At 41.9% G+C, this 15974-nt stretch overlaps 1 protein-coding gene across 6 annotated transcripts in view; it reads left to right on the top strand.

Moving 5' to 3' along the window:
* Positions 1-15974, top strand: part of IGF2BP2 (insulin like growth factor 2 mRNA binding protein 2) — a 179366-nt gene that overhangs the window by 128995 nt on the left and 34397 nt on the right. For 5 of the 6 annotated variants that reach the window (XM_039478878.2, XM_039478876.2, XM_074404670.1 and 2 more), the window contains 5 exons: positions 3404-3452; positions 5044-5095; positions 9245-9308; positions 12311-12583; positions 15150-15284. In XM_039478878.2, coding sequence (XP_039334812.1) covers positions 3404-3452; positions 5044-5095; positions 9245-9308; positions 12311-12583; positions 15150-15284 — 573 coding nt within the window. The remainder of the gene's footprint in view (positions 1-3403; positions 3453-5043; positions 5096-9244; positions 9309-12310; positions 12584-15149; positions 15285-15974) is intronic. The other variant, XM_039478877.2, reaches the window with a different exon arrangement.

Raw genomic sequence — 15974 nt, 5'->3', positions numbered from 1 at the left:
CAGTTCTTTCTGGAGGTGTTCTGGAAAGCTCAGCGGGGGTTATATGTGAGCTGTGTTTTGAAGGACACGCAGAAGTTCCTCTGGGGAAGAAGGGAACAGGCCTCCTGGGTACCCTGATGAGAAGTCATGCTGTCCAGATGATGCCACAGGAGTCAGCAGATCTCAGAGGTCCTAATTGCTCATGACCCCAGAAGATAATCCCTCAGAATAACCTCCCAAATGACTGACTGAATTCCAGGTTAGTTGGTTATGCTGTAGTGATCTTCATTTCTCTTCTTAGTTCTCAGTTCTTTTTCTTCCTTTCCAACCTGATCTGAGATGAGAGGTGCTACAGTCTGGCTTTTTAGAGATTGTTCCTCCAAGTGTCCAGCTTAACAAAGCAGGACATTCCCAGTTACTGAACAGATGTGTAGTCTGTAGTGGAACTGTTACAGGCAAATGCCGTTGTTTTAGATACATTCAGTTAGTATTTGGGGTAGTCAGCATTGGGCAGAGTTTCTCTACTTTTGCGCTGTGAAGGAAGTGTTTGCCAAATAAATTAATAGTTCTGTGGCAGTGAGGATGAGGAATGCCTTTTACTTGTATTAGATTTCAAGAATAAAAAATAAGATTTCAAGAATACCTAGCATAATTATGGAGAAAATGAGATTAAAAAAAAAATTAGAAGTAGCTAAAATAAAAGTATCCTTTTACCAACCAAATCTGTTTGGTGCTACCTTTTTCTCTGCATTTACACATACACATATTGAATAACAGGTAGTTTGGTTTTGTGCTTTTTAAAAGCAGGATCAACTTGATCTGTAATTACCTCTTTTCTTGTAACAGCAGCCTTGCAGAGTTTTCTATGATAGTGCATGCTTGTTGACTTCATTTTTAAAAGCTGTATAATATTCTGTATTAGGCCCTATAGGGTATTCATGTCTGCTGAATATTTAGATTGTGTGCAATCTTTGTTACAGTAGCTGTCTTTGCTCACATCTCTTTGTGCTCATTCGTGAGTTTCTTCCAATAGAATATCTACCAGTAAATAGTTGGTTAGCAGTTGGAGTCAATGTTTATATTTGGATATAACAAAAAAATTTTTCTTTAGAAATATTTTATTTTCCTGAAAATGTGGATGCCTTTTTCTACAAACTGTTAGGCTTGGTGACATCTTCCATAGACAGTTTCCATGTTGCCACTGTATGGGTGCTGGCAGTTTTATTCTGAACTATTACCAAGGGCCATGTCAGGAATTAGCCTTCACAGCATAGAGGTAGAAATTAGTTTTTGATTCTTTTTCCTCCTTTCCATCTGGATACACAGTTAGTGAAGCTGTGTAGTCATTAAAGCAGCCCTAGTAAAGCTTGAATACATTCACATTTTTAAAAAATAGACAATACTGAAGGAGTATGTGGGAGCTAGAACAGAGGGGGTTATCCCCATGACATTCCATAAAAAGGAATTGAGAAACCTGGAGCCCCTCATTTAATTCATTATTTCCCCATTTATTTCTTCCATCTCTCTACCTTTCTTTGTGCCTCTCTCTTCTTTCTCTGAGACGGACTTTTCACTCTTGTTGCCCAGGCGAGAGTGCAATGTTGCGATCTCGGCTCACTGCAACCTCTGCCTCCCGGGTTCAAGTGATTCTCCTGCCTCAGCCTCCCGAGTATCTGGGATTACAGGCACATGCCAGCACACCTGGCTAATTTTATATTTTTAGTAGAGATGGGGTTTCTCTATGTTGATCTGACTGGTCTTGAAATCCCGTCCTCAGGTGATCCATCTGCCTTGGCCTCCCAAAGTGCTGAGATTTCAGGCGTGAGCTGCCATGCCTGACTTCTTCTTTCCCTGCCTGAATTGTAACATTTCACTCTGGGGCTATTGCCCAGATTAAAGCCCTGGAGAAACATGTGACTGTGTAGGGCCACTCTTTGGTACCTCTGACCCCATGAGGTGGTATATCACGGTCACCACATCTCTTTTCTGGCAACCCCCTAAAATGGGTATTTATAGGATTTTAGTGTCAAGCTCTTCTATTAAAACCACCTCTCTGACATTCAAATGCTTTCTTTCCAGGATCCAGCATGTTCTCAAAAGATTTTTAAAAAATGTACATAACTTACACTGTTCTTTTTTCTGTTTAACTTTAATACTTAAAAACAAGAAACAATCTAAATCATTCAAACCTTTCAGACCAGCAGGATGTCTTGCGGAAAGCCTCTGAATGAAAAGACCCAAGTGTCTATTAGCAGGCGATAGGTTAAATACACTTCAGGATGTCTATGTAGTTATGAAATAGAAAGGGGGAGCTCTTGACCTCTGTATACCTCAATATAGAAAGATCTCAAGAATAGGACTGTTAAGGGAAGAAAGCAAGATGCAGAAAGTGTAGAATATGCAGATATTTCTATAAGAAAAGGGGGAAATATGAAAATGTATTCATATTTGCTATTTGCATAAAGAATCTGAGGGATACACAAATAACGTGTAAAAAGTATTTATTTCTGGTAAAAGAAGGGGGTGGTGAGACTTTTCACAGTATAACTTTTTATAGTGTTTTAATTTTTGAATTAGAACTGTATTACCTATTCAGAAATAAAAATATTTCTAAATGACATTTTGCATTGTTAGATAAGGGGGCAGCTAAATCTGATCTTGTTGAAACCCACTATCTAACCTTCCTGTCCTGTTTGAGCCTAGGTACCCTTTGGGGTAGGGTTAGTTGCAGGCTGAAGAGGAAGGGGATAACATTTTGAAGAGGAAGGGGATAATTCTATAAATAGAATCTGTATGATGACTTAAATTCTAACTACTTTTGTAAGAAATTGAAAGATGAGTCTGTATTTAAATTATTGGTTTTTGGTGTTGTTTTTTTTTTTATCTTGTTGGGATTTCTTGGGGCTTTGTGTTTTTTGTTTTTGTTTTTCAAAGTAATTGAAAACCTTAAAACATGTTCATGAAGCCTGCGCAGTGGCTCACACCTGTAATCCAGCATTTCGGGAGGCTGAGATGGGTGGATCACTTGAGATCAGGAGTTTGAGACCAGCCTGACCAACATGGTGAAACCCTGTCTCTACTAAAAATACAAAAATTAGCCGGTGTGGTGGTGTGTGCCTGTAATCCCAGCTACTTGGGAGGCTGAAGCAGGAGGATTGCTTGAACCCGGGAGGCGGAGGTTGCAGTGAGCCGAGACCACACCACCTGCACTCCAGCCTTGGCAACAGAGGGAGACTCTGTCTTTAAAAAAAATAAATAAATAAAATAAACCCATGCTCATGATTCACAGTAGGAATATTTTGTGGATGCCATGGTGAACACAGTGAGAAAATAAACTCTAATGATGGGCTTAAGCCTGTTTTTATTATTTGCTGTAGTTTGTGTCCTGGATAAAGTGTTATAGTCTATGGTTTTATCTTTACAGGAGCAGGAAAATTCAGATTCGAAACATCCCTCCTCACCTGCAGTGGGAGGTAAGCCCGTGTCAGTTTTTGATGGGTTAATGAGACATTTCTGCCTTTTTTAGTTCCATTTTACATTTAGGTATTAGAGGGCCTCAGAGTTTCCCACAAAGCTTCTGGGTCCTGCCTCTTTCCTTTCAGTACCTTAATAAATGTGATCAGTCTTGAGTTTGGGGTCATAATTGTTCCTTTCATAGAATGTGTACTTTGATCCTCCATGTTCTGTGTTTTCAAGTACCATGCTACCAAGCACCAGCAAATAAGCCCGGAAACCATATGTGCACCTGGTTTGTGATTTGTATCTCATGGTTTGTTTGAGACAGTGTCTCACTTTGTCACCCAGGCCGGAGTGCAGTGGAGCATCATAGCTCACTCAGCCAGGTCCAGGGATCCTCCCACCCCAGCCTCCTGAGTAGCTGCAGCCACAGACATGCCACCGTGCCTGGCTCATGTTTGTATTTTTTGTAGAGATGAGGTTTTTCCCATGTTGCCCAGGCTGATCTCAAACTTGTAGGCTCAAGCAATCCCCCGTCTTGTATCTCATGATTTTTAAAAAGATTTCTATCTTTCCAGATTATAATTTGATTAAAAAGTCAATGGAAAGGCAACAAAAGTAGAAAGGTCTTTGTTGGTTTTAGCAAATTTTTGTTTGTTTTGAATTAGTTGCTGTGACAGTTAAGATATGTTTTCAGAGTTGTAAAGCATGTAAGATTTTTACCTTAAAATAAGAATATGGGGAGTGGCCTTATTGCATTGTTTAAAAACAAACTGCCCCATATTTTATTCCCCAACCCAAAGAAAATCACAAAGCCTTAAAGGAAACAATATTTTATTTAATGTTTTTATTACTTTTAAAAAAGAAAAAGATTATTGGCCAGGAGTGGTGGCTCATGCCTGTAATCCCAGCACTTTGGGAGGCTGAGGCGGGAGGATCACTTGAGGTCAGGAGTTTGAGACCAGCATGGCCAACATGGTGAAACCATGTCTCTACTAAAAATACAAAAATTAGCTGGGCGTGGTGACAGGCACCTGTTGTCCCAGCTACTCAGGAGGCTGAGGCAGGAGAATGCAGCACTGGAACCCAGAGGCGGAGATTGCAGTGAGCAGAGATGGCACCACTGCACTCCAGCCTGGATGACAGAGGCAGATTCCATCTCAAAAAAAAAAAAAAAAAAAAACCTGATTATTATGGAAAATTTCAAACATACACATCCTATTACCTTGTAAAATGAAGAGATCCTTGTAAAAGAATTGTTAAATATTTCAGGAAAGCAGAGTGAGCCTTGTACTTTATTCTGCTTCTCATTATAAGAGTAGTGTGTTCCAGCCATCATGATGAATGTGTTGGTTAACAGTTACCAAGACTCTGAAATTGTGCTGTATAACCTTAGTGAACAGATTGGGAGGCAGTAAGCAAATGAAAGTCCCATATATTTGTTCAGTTCTGGTTTTATGGAAGACCTGAAATATCAGTTTAATTAGATTATTCCTATAACCATCTTTTTTTTTTTTCCTTTCATTCATTTGCTGGGAGATACCACTGTACTGGTTTTGTACGTATGATCTTACCTTCCCATTCTGACATGGAAGCCTTCTCTTTTAGGTATTGGATGGACTTTTGGCTCAGTATGGGACAGTGGAGAATGTGGAACAAGGTAATAAGTGAGGAAGTTAGCTTTTTGAGTTTTGGAGATATTACCTGTTTTTTTCTTATAGGCTGGGTCATCTCCAGGGAGAAATAGTAAGTTCATATTTCTTTGAAACAAGCTTCCTAGGGTATATGTATGTACATCTGTTTCTGAGAGATATCTGTCTCTTTCTATGTCTGTGTAGTTTATCTTCTGGATGAATATTATTTACAAGCTGTTTTTCACATACCATGCAGTGTGCTCAAGCACTGGACAAACACTGTCAGGCCAGGGTAAGCTTAATTCACTTAGGAGTAATCGGATTTACACCGTGGCTACTTCCCTTTTCCTGGATAAGAAAAACAGATCCCTAACGCCTTGGATTGAGTGTTACCCAGAGAATAGGACTCCTATACCTTTAATCCCTTGGAGTGCTTATGAAATGCAGACTCCTAGGACTCACTGCAGACCTACTGAGTAAGAGTCTTGGCGGGGAAGAGCTCTCGAATCTCTATTTTAAAAAAGCACCCAAGGCCAGGCATGGTGGCTCATGCCTGTAATCTCAGGACTTTGGGAGGCCCAGGCAGGTAGATCCCATGAGGCCAGGAGTTCAAAACCAGCCTGGCCAACATGGCAAACCCTGTCTCTAGTAAAAATACAAAAATTAGCCAGGTATGGTGGCACATGCCTGTAATCCCAGCTACTTGAAAGGCTGAGGCAGGAGAATTGCTTGAGCCCAGGAGGCGGAGGTTGCAGGTTGCAGTGCACCGAGATTACACCACTGCGCTCCAGCCTGGGTGACAGAATGAGACTCCATCTCAAAAACAAAAAAAGCAACTCACTGAAATGATATTTGTGTGTACTCAGATTTGAGAACAACTGTCTCAGGAGCAGTGCTGCAAATGCCCAGAAGATACTTTTCTTCCTTCCAACCTCTTTTTTATCTTCTAAAGCATGAAATACGATGATTTTTAAATCGAAAACAATGGTACCTAAAGCTGATATCTTCTGTAGCTCTTTAAGAGTCCCAGAAAAGTAGATTCCAAGCTCCTGATGTGACCGGCAATAATACGTGATAAAGATTATTTTTGCCTTGACCTAGAAAACAGAATGTAAATTCAGTCATTCACTGACGTCGAGCCCTTGAAAAAGTCACTTAACCTCACTGACTCAGTACGCACATGTGTAGAATTGAGAAAAAAAATCTCTACGCTTCCCCTGTCACTGAATAGTTGCAGCACCCACAGAGAACCTTTGTAAGGCATTTGTAGACAGCAGTCATGATTGTTCAAGTTCACTTAGGAAAAATTGTAAATAACCCATTTTCTCGTGTGCGATCTATTCTGTCTGCTGGTGTAATTAATAGTTTCAAGGCAGTAATTATTCAGATATTTTCCACTCCATGAATATTAAAAATATTATTATTCAGTTTCATGCTGCTGCCTGCCCATGCTCAAAGGTAAAGGGAAAGAGCTCAGAAAGAAGACGTGATTTACAAGGATTCCATTTCTTAGTTATTATTTCCTTTGACATGGAAAATAAGGCTTTTTTTTCCTTGAAACAGAGTCTCACTCTGTCGCCCAGGCTGGAGTACAGGAGCACAGTCTCTACTGCCTGCAACCTCCGCCTCCCAGGTTCAAGAGATTCTCGTGCATCAGCCTCCCCGGTAGCTAGGATTGCAAGTGAGCACCACCATGCCTGGCTAAGTTTTGAATTTTTAGTAGAGACGGGGTTTCACTGTGTTGGCCAGGCTGGCCTCAAACTCCGGGCCTCAAGTGATCCACCTACCTCGGCCTCCCAGACTGCTGAGATTACAGGCATGAGCCACCGCACCAGGCAGAAAAGAAGACGTTCTAATGATTGGATGTTGTAGGCAAGATGACCTTGCAGACATGAACCTGTAAAAGTTACTAGTTAAGACCATATTATAAACTCAGGACATTGCTACGCAAGGAAAATATATTCCATGTCCCTGGGGCAGTTGACAGCTCCTAGGGCAGCTGTGCCCTGGAGACCCCCGAGTTTCCAGCTGCCCAACAACGACAGGATAGAACTGTTGGGCTGTTGTTTTGTCCTGTTACGTGAGTGATGCCTGATTCAGCAGGAAAATATTTTCAGTAGAGTTTTAGGCAACTTTATAGAACTTTCATGTCCAGTGAAATAAATTATTTGAATGGAGCTTAGCTCATCGCAGAATCAAAGAACTGCCTGATTTCCTGAAGACTGACGTCTTTGAAGAACAGAGAATATGACTAAGAAGTGAGCACAGAATCTGAGAATCCTAATGGATAGCTTTATTCGGTAGGTTCAAACCCAGCCCTTCCTGGGAGTCTACAGCCTCATCTTTAGCACTAGAAAACAGCGAATATTAATCCTTTGTGGCGTTCTTTGTGTGAGCACTGACAGAGGACGGTTATGGGCTACACCTCCCCTGTTGTGTGCTGTGAGGACTTCTCTGGGTAAGCGTGAATTAAAGCGTGCTGTGAACACTCAGGGCAAAGGCCAGAGCTAGGCTCAGGTTTTATGACCTGTAGTTCCCAGGGGCAGTTCTTTCTGAGCATTACATACAACCTCCCACAACCCAGAAAGGCTGCAGCTCCTTTAAAGCTATTTGACAAAGAGTGTTTTTAACAGTAGTCCTTCAGCTTTTTGGGGTTTCAGGTCCCTTTGCAAATCTTACAATAAACCAGAAAAATTCACATTTCCACAAGTTTGAATCATTTTGGAGGGGTTTATAGAATTCTTGAATCTCAAGCATGTGTCTGTTCAGAGTTAAGAATTGTACATTTAAAGAGTTTTATTATTACTTTGGAAAGTAGCTTTATCATACTTTTCTTGAATTATCTTTGACTTAATGTTGTTGTTAACTCCAAACTCCCAACAGCTTAAATGTTTTAAAGGGAGGAATTGATCTAGTCACCTTTGTTTTGGGAAATGTATATTTTTGGTGTTTAGTTTACTGGTTTGGATTGAGAAAGTTTTGTCTGGCCTTTGAATTTACTTTTATTTCTAACTACAGAAGAAGAGGCAAGAAATTGTGATCTAAGATAAGACAACTCACAAGAGTAATCCCTTATTAGCCAATCATAGAGTTTGTACTTCCACCTTTAGCCAAGTAAATTAGAATTGTCAGTTTTATTTATTGTACACGGTTGCTAGATTTAACTCACACAAAGAGTTCAAAGGGAAACAAAAATAGTGATCAAGTTTGTCAATGAATGAATAATTTACATTAAAACATTTTCTGCCAGGCGCGGTGGCTCAAGCCTGTAATCCCAGCACTTTGGGAGGCCGAGGCAGGTGGATCACAAGGTCAAGGAATCAAGACCATCCTGGTCAACATGGTGAAACCCCATCTCTACTAAAAATACAAAAAATTAGCTGGGCATGGTGGCGCGTGCCTGTAATCCCATCTACTCAGGACGCTGAGGCAGGAGAATTGCTTGAACCCAGGAGGTGGAGGTTGCGATGAGCCGAGATTGCGCCGTTGCACTCCAGCCTGGGTAACAAGAGCGAAACTCCATCTCAAAAAACAAACAAAAAACATTTTCTTATTGTTTTATGTATCTGTACACACAATTATGTAAGAATAAATGTAAATTATAATTAAAACTCATACCTTGATAGTGATACAATACAAACTTCTAGGAGACCAGTATGAAAATACGTATCATGTTCTTTTTCCGCGTTACTTTTCTTCCGTGATTTTAACCTAAAGAAGTAATTCAGAAGAACACACAGTCCAGTGATGTTTGCAACAAAGGCGACTTTTAGCAACACCGTTTAGAATAGCGAATAGTGGGAACAACCTAGTTGCCGACAGTTGGGAGATGGTTAGACAAGTCATGGCACATTTTACTCACTGCAGTTTGACGTAGACATTAAAAAATGAAAAATACGAAGAAAGTGCACTCATACAAAATACTCATATAAAAGTGTTTATAAAATACATGAAAAAGATAGTTCTGAGTTGTTTGTACGATTGATTACAAATGTGTTATATGCAATTGATTAGCAATTACTATGAACTCAGTTAAATGTAGAGATGTAGATAACTATGGAGCTAGTGTGATAAGGGTTTTCGTGCATTTTTGTCTCTAATGTTTGTCTGTTTACATGAAGTCAGAGGGTGACAGCGTGTTTTCCTATGACAGTGTAGTCTTTGCTTTTTCCTAGTCAACACAGACACAGAAACTGCCGTTGTCAACGTCACATATGCAACAAGAGAAGAAGCAAAAATGTAAGCAAATTTGGGCTTATTTCTGTTTAGATTTATTTGGTTCTGTCTTTGAATTTCATTGAGTTCTGTGTTTTTAAATGTTTTCTGAAAAGACGCAGCTCTGTTAGCCAGATACATGCCACCTTTGACTTATCCATGGAGCTCTGTGGCGTGTGAGCCACCTTTGACATACTGGTAGAGCTCCAGGGTGTTCTGCCATCTTTGACATGTTAGTGGAGCTCCAGGACATTCACACCAGGATACTTGTGGATTGTGTAGAGACTTGAAAAATGTTGCGCCTTGGCTTCAAAACCAAGATGGGAGCTGTGTCTTGACATGGTCAGGTAGAGAGGGCACCACATCTGTGACCCTGTGTCCCCTAGACTGTGCTTTGCCAACCACGTGGGACCACTTTTACCTGGAGCTTCCTCCATGCACTGTGAGGAACCAGCACAGCTTATATCAAAACATCACTTCTGTGTGTGTAACATTAAGAGGGAATCCACCTCAGTGACAGCAGCAGCAGAGAGAATTGTCTGAGAGTGGTTAATCGATAGCACCTGGTTTGAGTTCTTTGTCCAATCCCCATCCTCTTTCCAGTGCCCATTCCATTGCTTCAGGGATGGTTAATTTTAAGCTTAGCTGTTAATGGACATGAGATAAAGTCTCTTAAAAAAAACAGTGAGGCCAGCCATTGATGGCTCACGCTTGTAATCCCAGCATTTTGGCCGAATCTGGAGGATTGCCTGAGCCCAGGAGTTTGAGACCAAACTGGACAACATAGGGAGACTCTGTCTCTATTAAAAAAAATTTTTTTTAATTCGGTGGGTATAGTTGCTTTCACCTATAGTTCCAGCTACTTGAGAGGCTGAGGCAGGAGGATTGCTTGAGCCCAGGAGGTTGAGGCTGGAGTAAGCGGTGATAGCACCATTACACTCCAGCCTAGGCAACAGAGCGAGGCCCTGCCTCTCAAAATAACAATATCAACAACCGCTGGATGTGGTGGTATGTGCTTGTGATCTCAGCCACTTGGGAGGCTAAGGATTACTCGAAGCCAGGAGTTTGAGACCAGCCTGGGCAAAATAGTGAGACCCCCATCTCTGAAAGAACACCACTAAAAACAAGTTCCTTTTTTGTAGGAGGTCCTGAAAGTGCCTGTCAGGTCATTATAACTAGCATTATGCTCACATTTGGCCTTGCTTTATGGAGGTGGCATAACCTTGGCTATACATCCCAGGATTATAGTGTTCTTTTTCAACATACAAAGATATTTAACCCATTTTCATACTGTTAGTTTTCAAAATGTTAATTTTACATTGAAAAAGATAATAGTTCATTTGGTGTTAGCTTTTACCTTGTACACATTTGTAAGTGGAGATACACCAACGGCCTTTACCTAGCTGCTGCTTGGGTGGGCTTCTGTACATGATATTACTCTCTCTGTTGCTTTTATTAAATTCGAAAGGTAGGTACTGCTTTTCACAAGCCCTAAACATTAATCTAGTAAAATTGGGTTAATGCTACTAAAAATATGTGGAAAGGGTATTCTACTTCATTCGCCTTTTTTTTGAGACCAAGTCTTGCTTTTGTCCTCCAGGCTGGAGTGCAGTGGTACGATCTTGGCTCACTGCAACCTCTGCCTCCCAGGTCCAAGTGATTCTCCTGCCTCAGCCTCCCAAGTAGCTGGGATTACAGGCATCCGCCACCACACATGGCTAATTTGTATAATTTTAGTGGAGATGGGGTTTCACCATGTAGGCCAGGCTCGTCTCGAACTCTTGACCTCAAGTGACCCACCCACCTTGGTCTCCCAAAGTGCTGGGATTACAGGCATGAGCCACCATGCCCAGCACTTCAGTGTCATTTTAAGAATACAATAGTGGGATGTCATTTGTCCCCTACCAAATTGATAAATATGTTTAAATAACAATACTCTGTGCATTTGAAGATTCAAGGATGCAAATGCTCTCTTCTAAACTGTTATGGGATCATATGTGTTGAAACCATTCTAGGGGACCACTGGGCAATACTTCACAGTTCTACTAGGAATTTGTTCTGTGTGCAAAGTTGTAGTTGCCAAGATGCCAGTGGTGACACTATGTGTAACTGTAAAAGGTTGGACATAACAGATATCTAACTATAAAGGATCAGTTGCAAAAACCATGGTAAATCAATAGGATGTTAAACAGTCCTTTAAAATGATACTGATACTGCAGTTGAGTCACATGTGAAAAAAGTTATACTGAAAGATACTCAGTGACATTGAAAAATGTTTCGACTATTCACTATTTTTTAAAGGTTAGAAAATATGTACAATATTAATCCATTTTTATAAACAATATGTTTATATTTAAGACAGTTGAGAGAGTGGATTAGGATTTTATTTGTATTTACATATTTCTGAATTTTCAATAATATGGCTGATGATTAAAATGAGCCTTTTTTTTTTTTTAATTTGAGACGGAGTCTCCCTCTTTTTGCCCAGGCTGGAGTGCAATGGCACGGTCTCAGCTCACTGCAACCTCCTGGGTCCTGCCTCAGCCTCTTGAATAGCTGGGATTACAGGTGCCTGCCACCATGCCCGGCTGATTTTTTTTGTTATTTTTAATAGAGACGGGTTTCACCATGTTGTCGAACTCCTGACCTTGTGATCAGCTTGCCTTAACCTCCCAAAGTGCTGGGATTACAGGCGTGAGCCACCTCCCCCGGCCGAGTCATAATTTTATACTGATATTTATAAGAGTTTTTCATAAGGGGGAGATGGCCTTGAGTGGTGGACACCAGGCTGCAGTGTCGGATATGAAGCCTGGCCAGGCTGATGCACTGTGATTACCTGTTAACTGTTAACTGCAAGCCTTGTGGGGGCAGAGGTGGTGTCTTCCTTGCTCACCGCTGTTAATGTTCAGTGCCTGGCATGGCACCCATATAGGCGCCTATTACATGGGAGTGAATGCCAGCCTTTCGGGAGGGTCTTTCCTGATGTTGGTTTCTGATGAAGCTCCCCTGTCCCTGCTGCCTTTCAGAGCCATGGAGAAGCTAAGCGGGCATCAGTTTGAGAACTACTCCTTCAAGATTTCCTACATCCCGGATGAAGAGGTGAGCTCCCCTTCGCCCCCTCAGCGAGCCCAGCGTGGGGACCACTCTTCCCGTGAGCAAGGCAACGCCCCTGGGGGCTCTTCTCAGGCCAGACAGATTGATTTCCCGCTGCGGATCCTGGTCCCCACCCAGTTTGTTGGTGCCATCATCGGAAAGGAGGGCTTGACCATAAAGAACATCACTAAGCAGACCCAGTCCCGGTACGTGCCTCTGGGGCTTCCTTTGCTTCCTTCTGAGGGGTCCCTGCGTGCTGGTGGGTCTCAGCCACTCATAGGTCACAATTCCTTACATTAGCAGTGGGGGCTGTGCTGTAAGAAATAGTGGCTTCTCTCAACAGGACTAACAGACTAACATCAAGCTGGGGGCTACGATGAGCTTTCACCCTGAGAGACTAAAGGTTCATGAAGAGGGTACCAATAATCTCATAGCCAGGACTGTTCCCATAAGCTAACGAATGCTTGTGAATGCATCGATTTCTACAAAAGCAGGAGAGGGGGCGCTCTGGGGGATCCTAGAACCCGCTCCTCATAGCTCTTCCTCTTCCCCTGAGTCAGAGCCCTGGGGGTGGCCATTCTTTGTGACCGCATAGATAGTCTCACAGAGAAGTGGGTGAGTCACTGCCACGTCAAGCCAGAAATAAAGCACACTGGTTTTCTGTTTACTTTCCTCTCTGTTCAAGGAGACTAAACTGGTTGTAAGAGTTGAAGTGAATAAAATGTCTTGTGGAGTTGTTGATTTTTATAACTTCCTAAGACTATAGCATGATGTAATAAAGCAAGCTTAGGACTTGAAAACAAAGACTCACGTTCAAGTTGTAGCACATTAAATGGTTTTATGATTTTAGAAAAGATGTTAACCTCCCTGAGCATCAATTGCTGCTTCTGTAAAAAGAGGGTTGCGGCCAGGCCCAGTGGCTCACCCCTATAATACCAGTACTTTGGGAAGCTGAGGCAGGGGGATCATCTGAGATCAGGAGTTCAAGACCAGCCTGGCTGACATGGTAAAACCCCATCTCTACTAAAACTACAAAAATTAGCCAGGCATGATGGTGTATGCCTGTAATCCCAGCTACTTGGGAGGCTGAGGCAGGAGAATCACTTGAATCAAGGAGGCGGAGGTTATAGTGAGCCAAGATCGCACCACTGCACTCCAGCCTGGGTGACAAGAGTGAAACTCCAAGAGCAAAACTTGGTCAATAGATGGATGGATGAATGGATGATAGATAGATAGATAGATAGATAGATAGATAGATAGATAGATAGATATTTCCTGCTTGTTTTGCCAGGATTATTATGAGAATTAGTACAATCAGGCAGATTAAGTGAAATAATGACTATGAAAGTACTTAAATTCCAAAGCACTCCATTACTCACACATAGTAGTTATTTACAGTGCTAGTGCACTTCAGTCAGGTCATTCAGTGAGGGTTTTGTAACCTAAATCAGAAATGCTGTTTTCTTCAAAATGTCTTAATTATCCCCAAATAGTAGACACTGATATGGATGAGTCTGGAGTGCTGCATTTTAGGAGTGAAGTGAAGAATAGGGAGGCTACTGTCTGGTATTTCTTTTATTTTTAAATCAGCTCTGACTTTCCCTCCAAGTTTACTGTGAAAGTGACTTTTTTTTTTTTTTTTGAGATGGAGTCTCTGAAAGTGACTTTTTTTTTTTTTTTTTGAGACGGGGTTTCGTTCTCGTTACCCAGGCTGGAGTGCAATGGCGCAATCTCGGCTCACCGCAACCTCCGCCTCCTGGGTTCAGGCAATTCTCCTGCCTCAGCCTCCTGAGTAGCTGGGATTACAGGCACGTGCCACCATGCCCAGCTAATTTTTTATATTTTTAGTAGAGACGGGGTTTCACCATGTTGACCAGGATGGTCTCGATCTCTCGACCTCGTGATCCACCCGCCTCGGCCTCCCAAAGTGCTGGGATTACAGGCTTGAGCCACCGCGCCCGGCCTTGAAAGTGACTTTTATTTATGTCTTTTTGTTCCAAAAATTGTTTAAGGTGGCTTGAAAAAAAAAAAGTCACAAATTATAATAGAAATGAGGTTAGCTCTCAAAGCGTGTGCCCATTTTTCAGAAGTCAACCAAAGACTTGGCTGTAGGCTTCCTGACAGCCAGAGTAAAGGATAGAATCAGTTACGTGATTTTGAAAGTTAGCAAAAACAGGTAGGACCACAACGACCCAAAGAAGTCTGATAAAGCCATCAAGCTTTGGGGCCATTAGTCTTAGTGGCAGGCTGCCAGTGCAAAGGAAACCAAAAACTTAAGAGAGGCAGAGAGAGGGCATGCCTCTGTTTTCTATCCACACTCAGATATATAAAGCTTGCTTGAATTTGGTGTTTGGATTTGGATTAACATATGGCTTTTAAAAGCTGCAATCAGTTCAGAGCCCGGCAGGGTGCCAGTGTGCAGTATTATCCTTCTCACTTTACTCTTCACTTCTGCAGTCATTTGAAAGACTACACAAAATACTTCATTTACCAAACTGGCTTCATTACCGAGTTGGCTTAGTGCCTTTGTCCTACAGCACTCCTGTAAGAACGGTTCCCATCTAAACGGAGCTGCAAATAATTAAAATTTGGCACAAGACCCCCTGCACTGCTTGCCTCCTTCTTGGAGAACAGCATCGGTTGCAGACGTGCTAATGACGCCTCCTTGTCTGTCTGTGTCCTTCCTGTACAGTGGCTGGTGTGATGCTCTCTTGGGACGAGGATCCTGTCCAGATGACCTTGTAATTATGGCTCCTGATTCTTTTCCTACAGTGTAGACATCCACAGAAAAGAGAACTCTGGAGCTGCAGAGAAGCCTGTCACCATCCATGCCACCCCAGAGGGGACTTCTGAAGCATGCCGCATGATTCTTGAAATCATGCAGAAAGAGGCAGAGGAGACCAAACTGTAAGTTTGGCATGCAATGCCCATCACTCAGCAGAGAAAAAGATTCTCCCTCATTTAAAGAGGTTTTTTAAAAACTCCAACTCCGCTTCTCAGTAATGGAGGCAGGGAGGGATTGTGTTTAAGAAGCTTGTTCCCAGGTAGAATACAGTGGGAAGTACATCTTTTGCATTTACACTATGGCTGTCTCTCCACCTGCATGTCTCTCTCGGTGATTTTCATGCTTCTGTCACCCGCTGTTGGTGATCATTGGGAGGAACATATAGACTCATGCTGTCTAATAGAACTTCTTGCAATGACAGAAATGTTCTATATCTGCACTTGTCAATAGGTCAGCCACTAGCCACATGTTGCTGTTGAGTATTTGCAGTGTGACTAGTGCAGTGGAGGAACTGAATGATTTATTTTTACTCAGAGTTCAGTAGCCATGTGTATAGCTAATGCCCATTGTATTGGACAGTGCTAGTGTAGAATGTATGTTGTCACCAAACCTAACATTTATTGTCCTGGAAAAGGTTTCTCCCACCATGCTTCTAAGCTGTTTACACTCTTAACGTTGGATTACATTTACTTAAGTAGCAGAAACTGTTTCCACATGGCTGCTTTATTCAATACTTTTTTCTTCTGTCTGTCCTCGCCCCCACCCCACCCCACCCACCTTTTTTTTTGTTTTGTTTTGTTTTTGAGGCACAG

Source organism: Saimiri boliviensis, chromosome 8 (genome assembly GCF_048565385.1).
Source record: "Saimiri boliviensis isolate mSaiBol1 chromosome 8, mSaiBol1.pri, whole genome shotgun sequence".
In the NCBI taxonomy this organism is placed as follows: Eukaryota; Metazoa; Chordata; class Mammalia; order Primates; family Cebidae; genus Saimiri; species Saimiri boliviensis.
The sequence above is the reverse complement of the archived record's forward strand: the minus strand, read 5'-3'. Positions and strand labels throughout refer to the sequence as shown.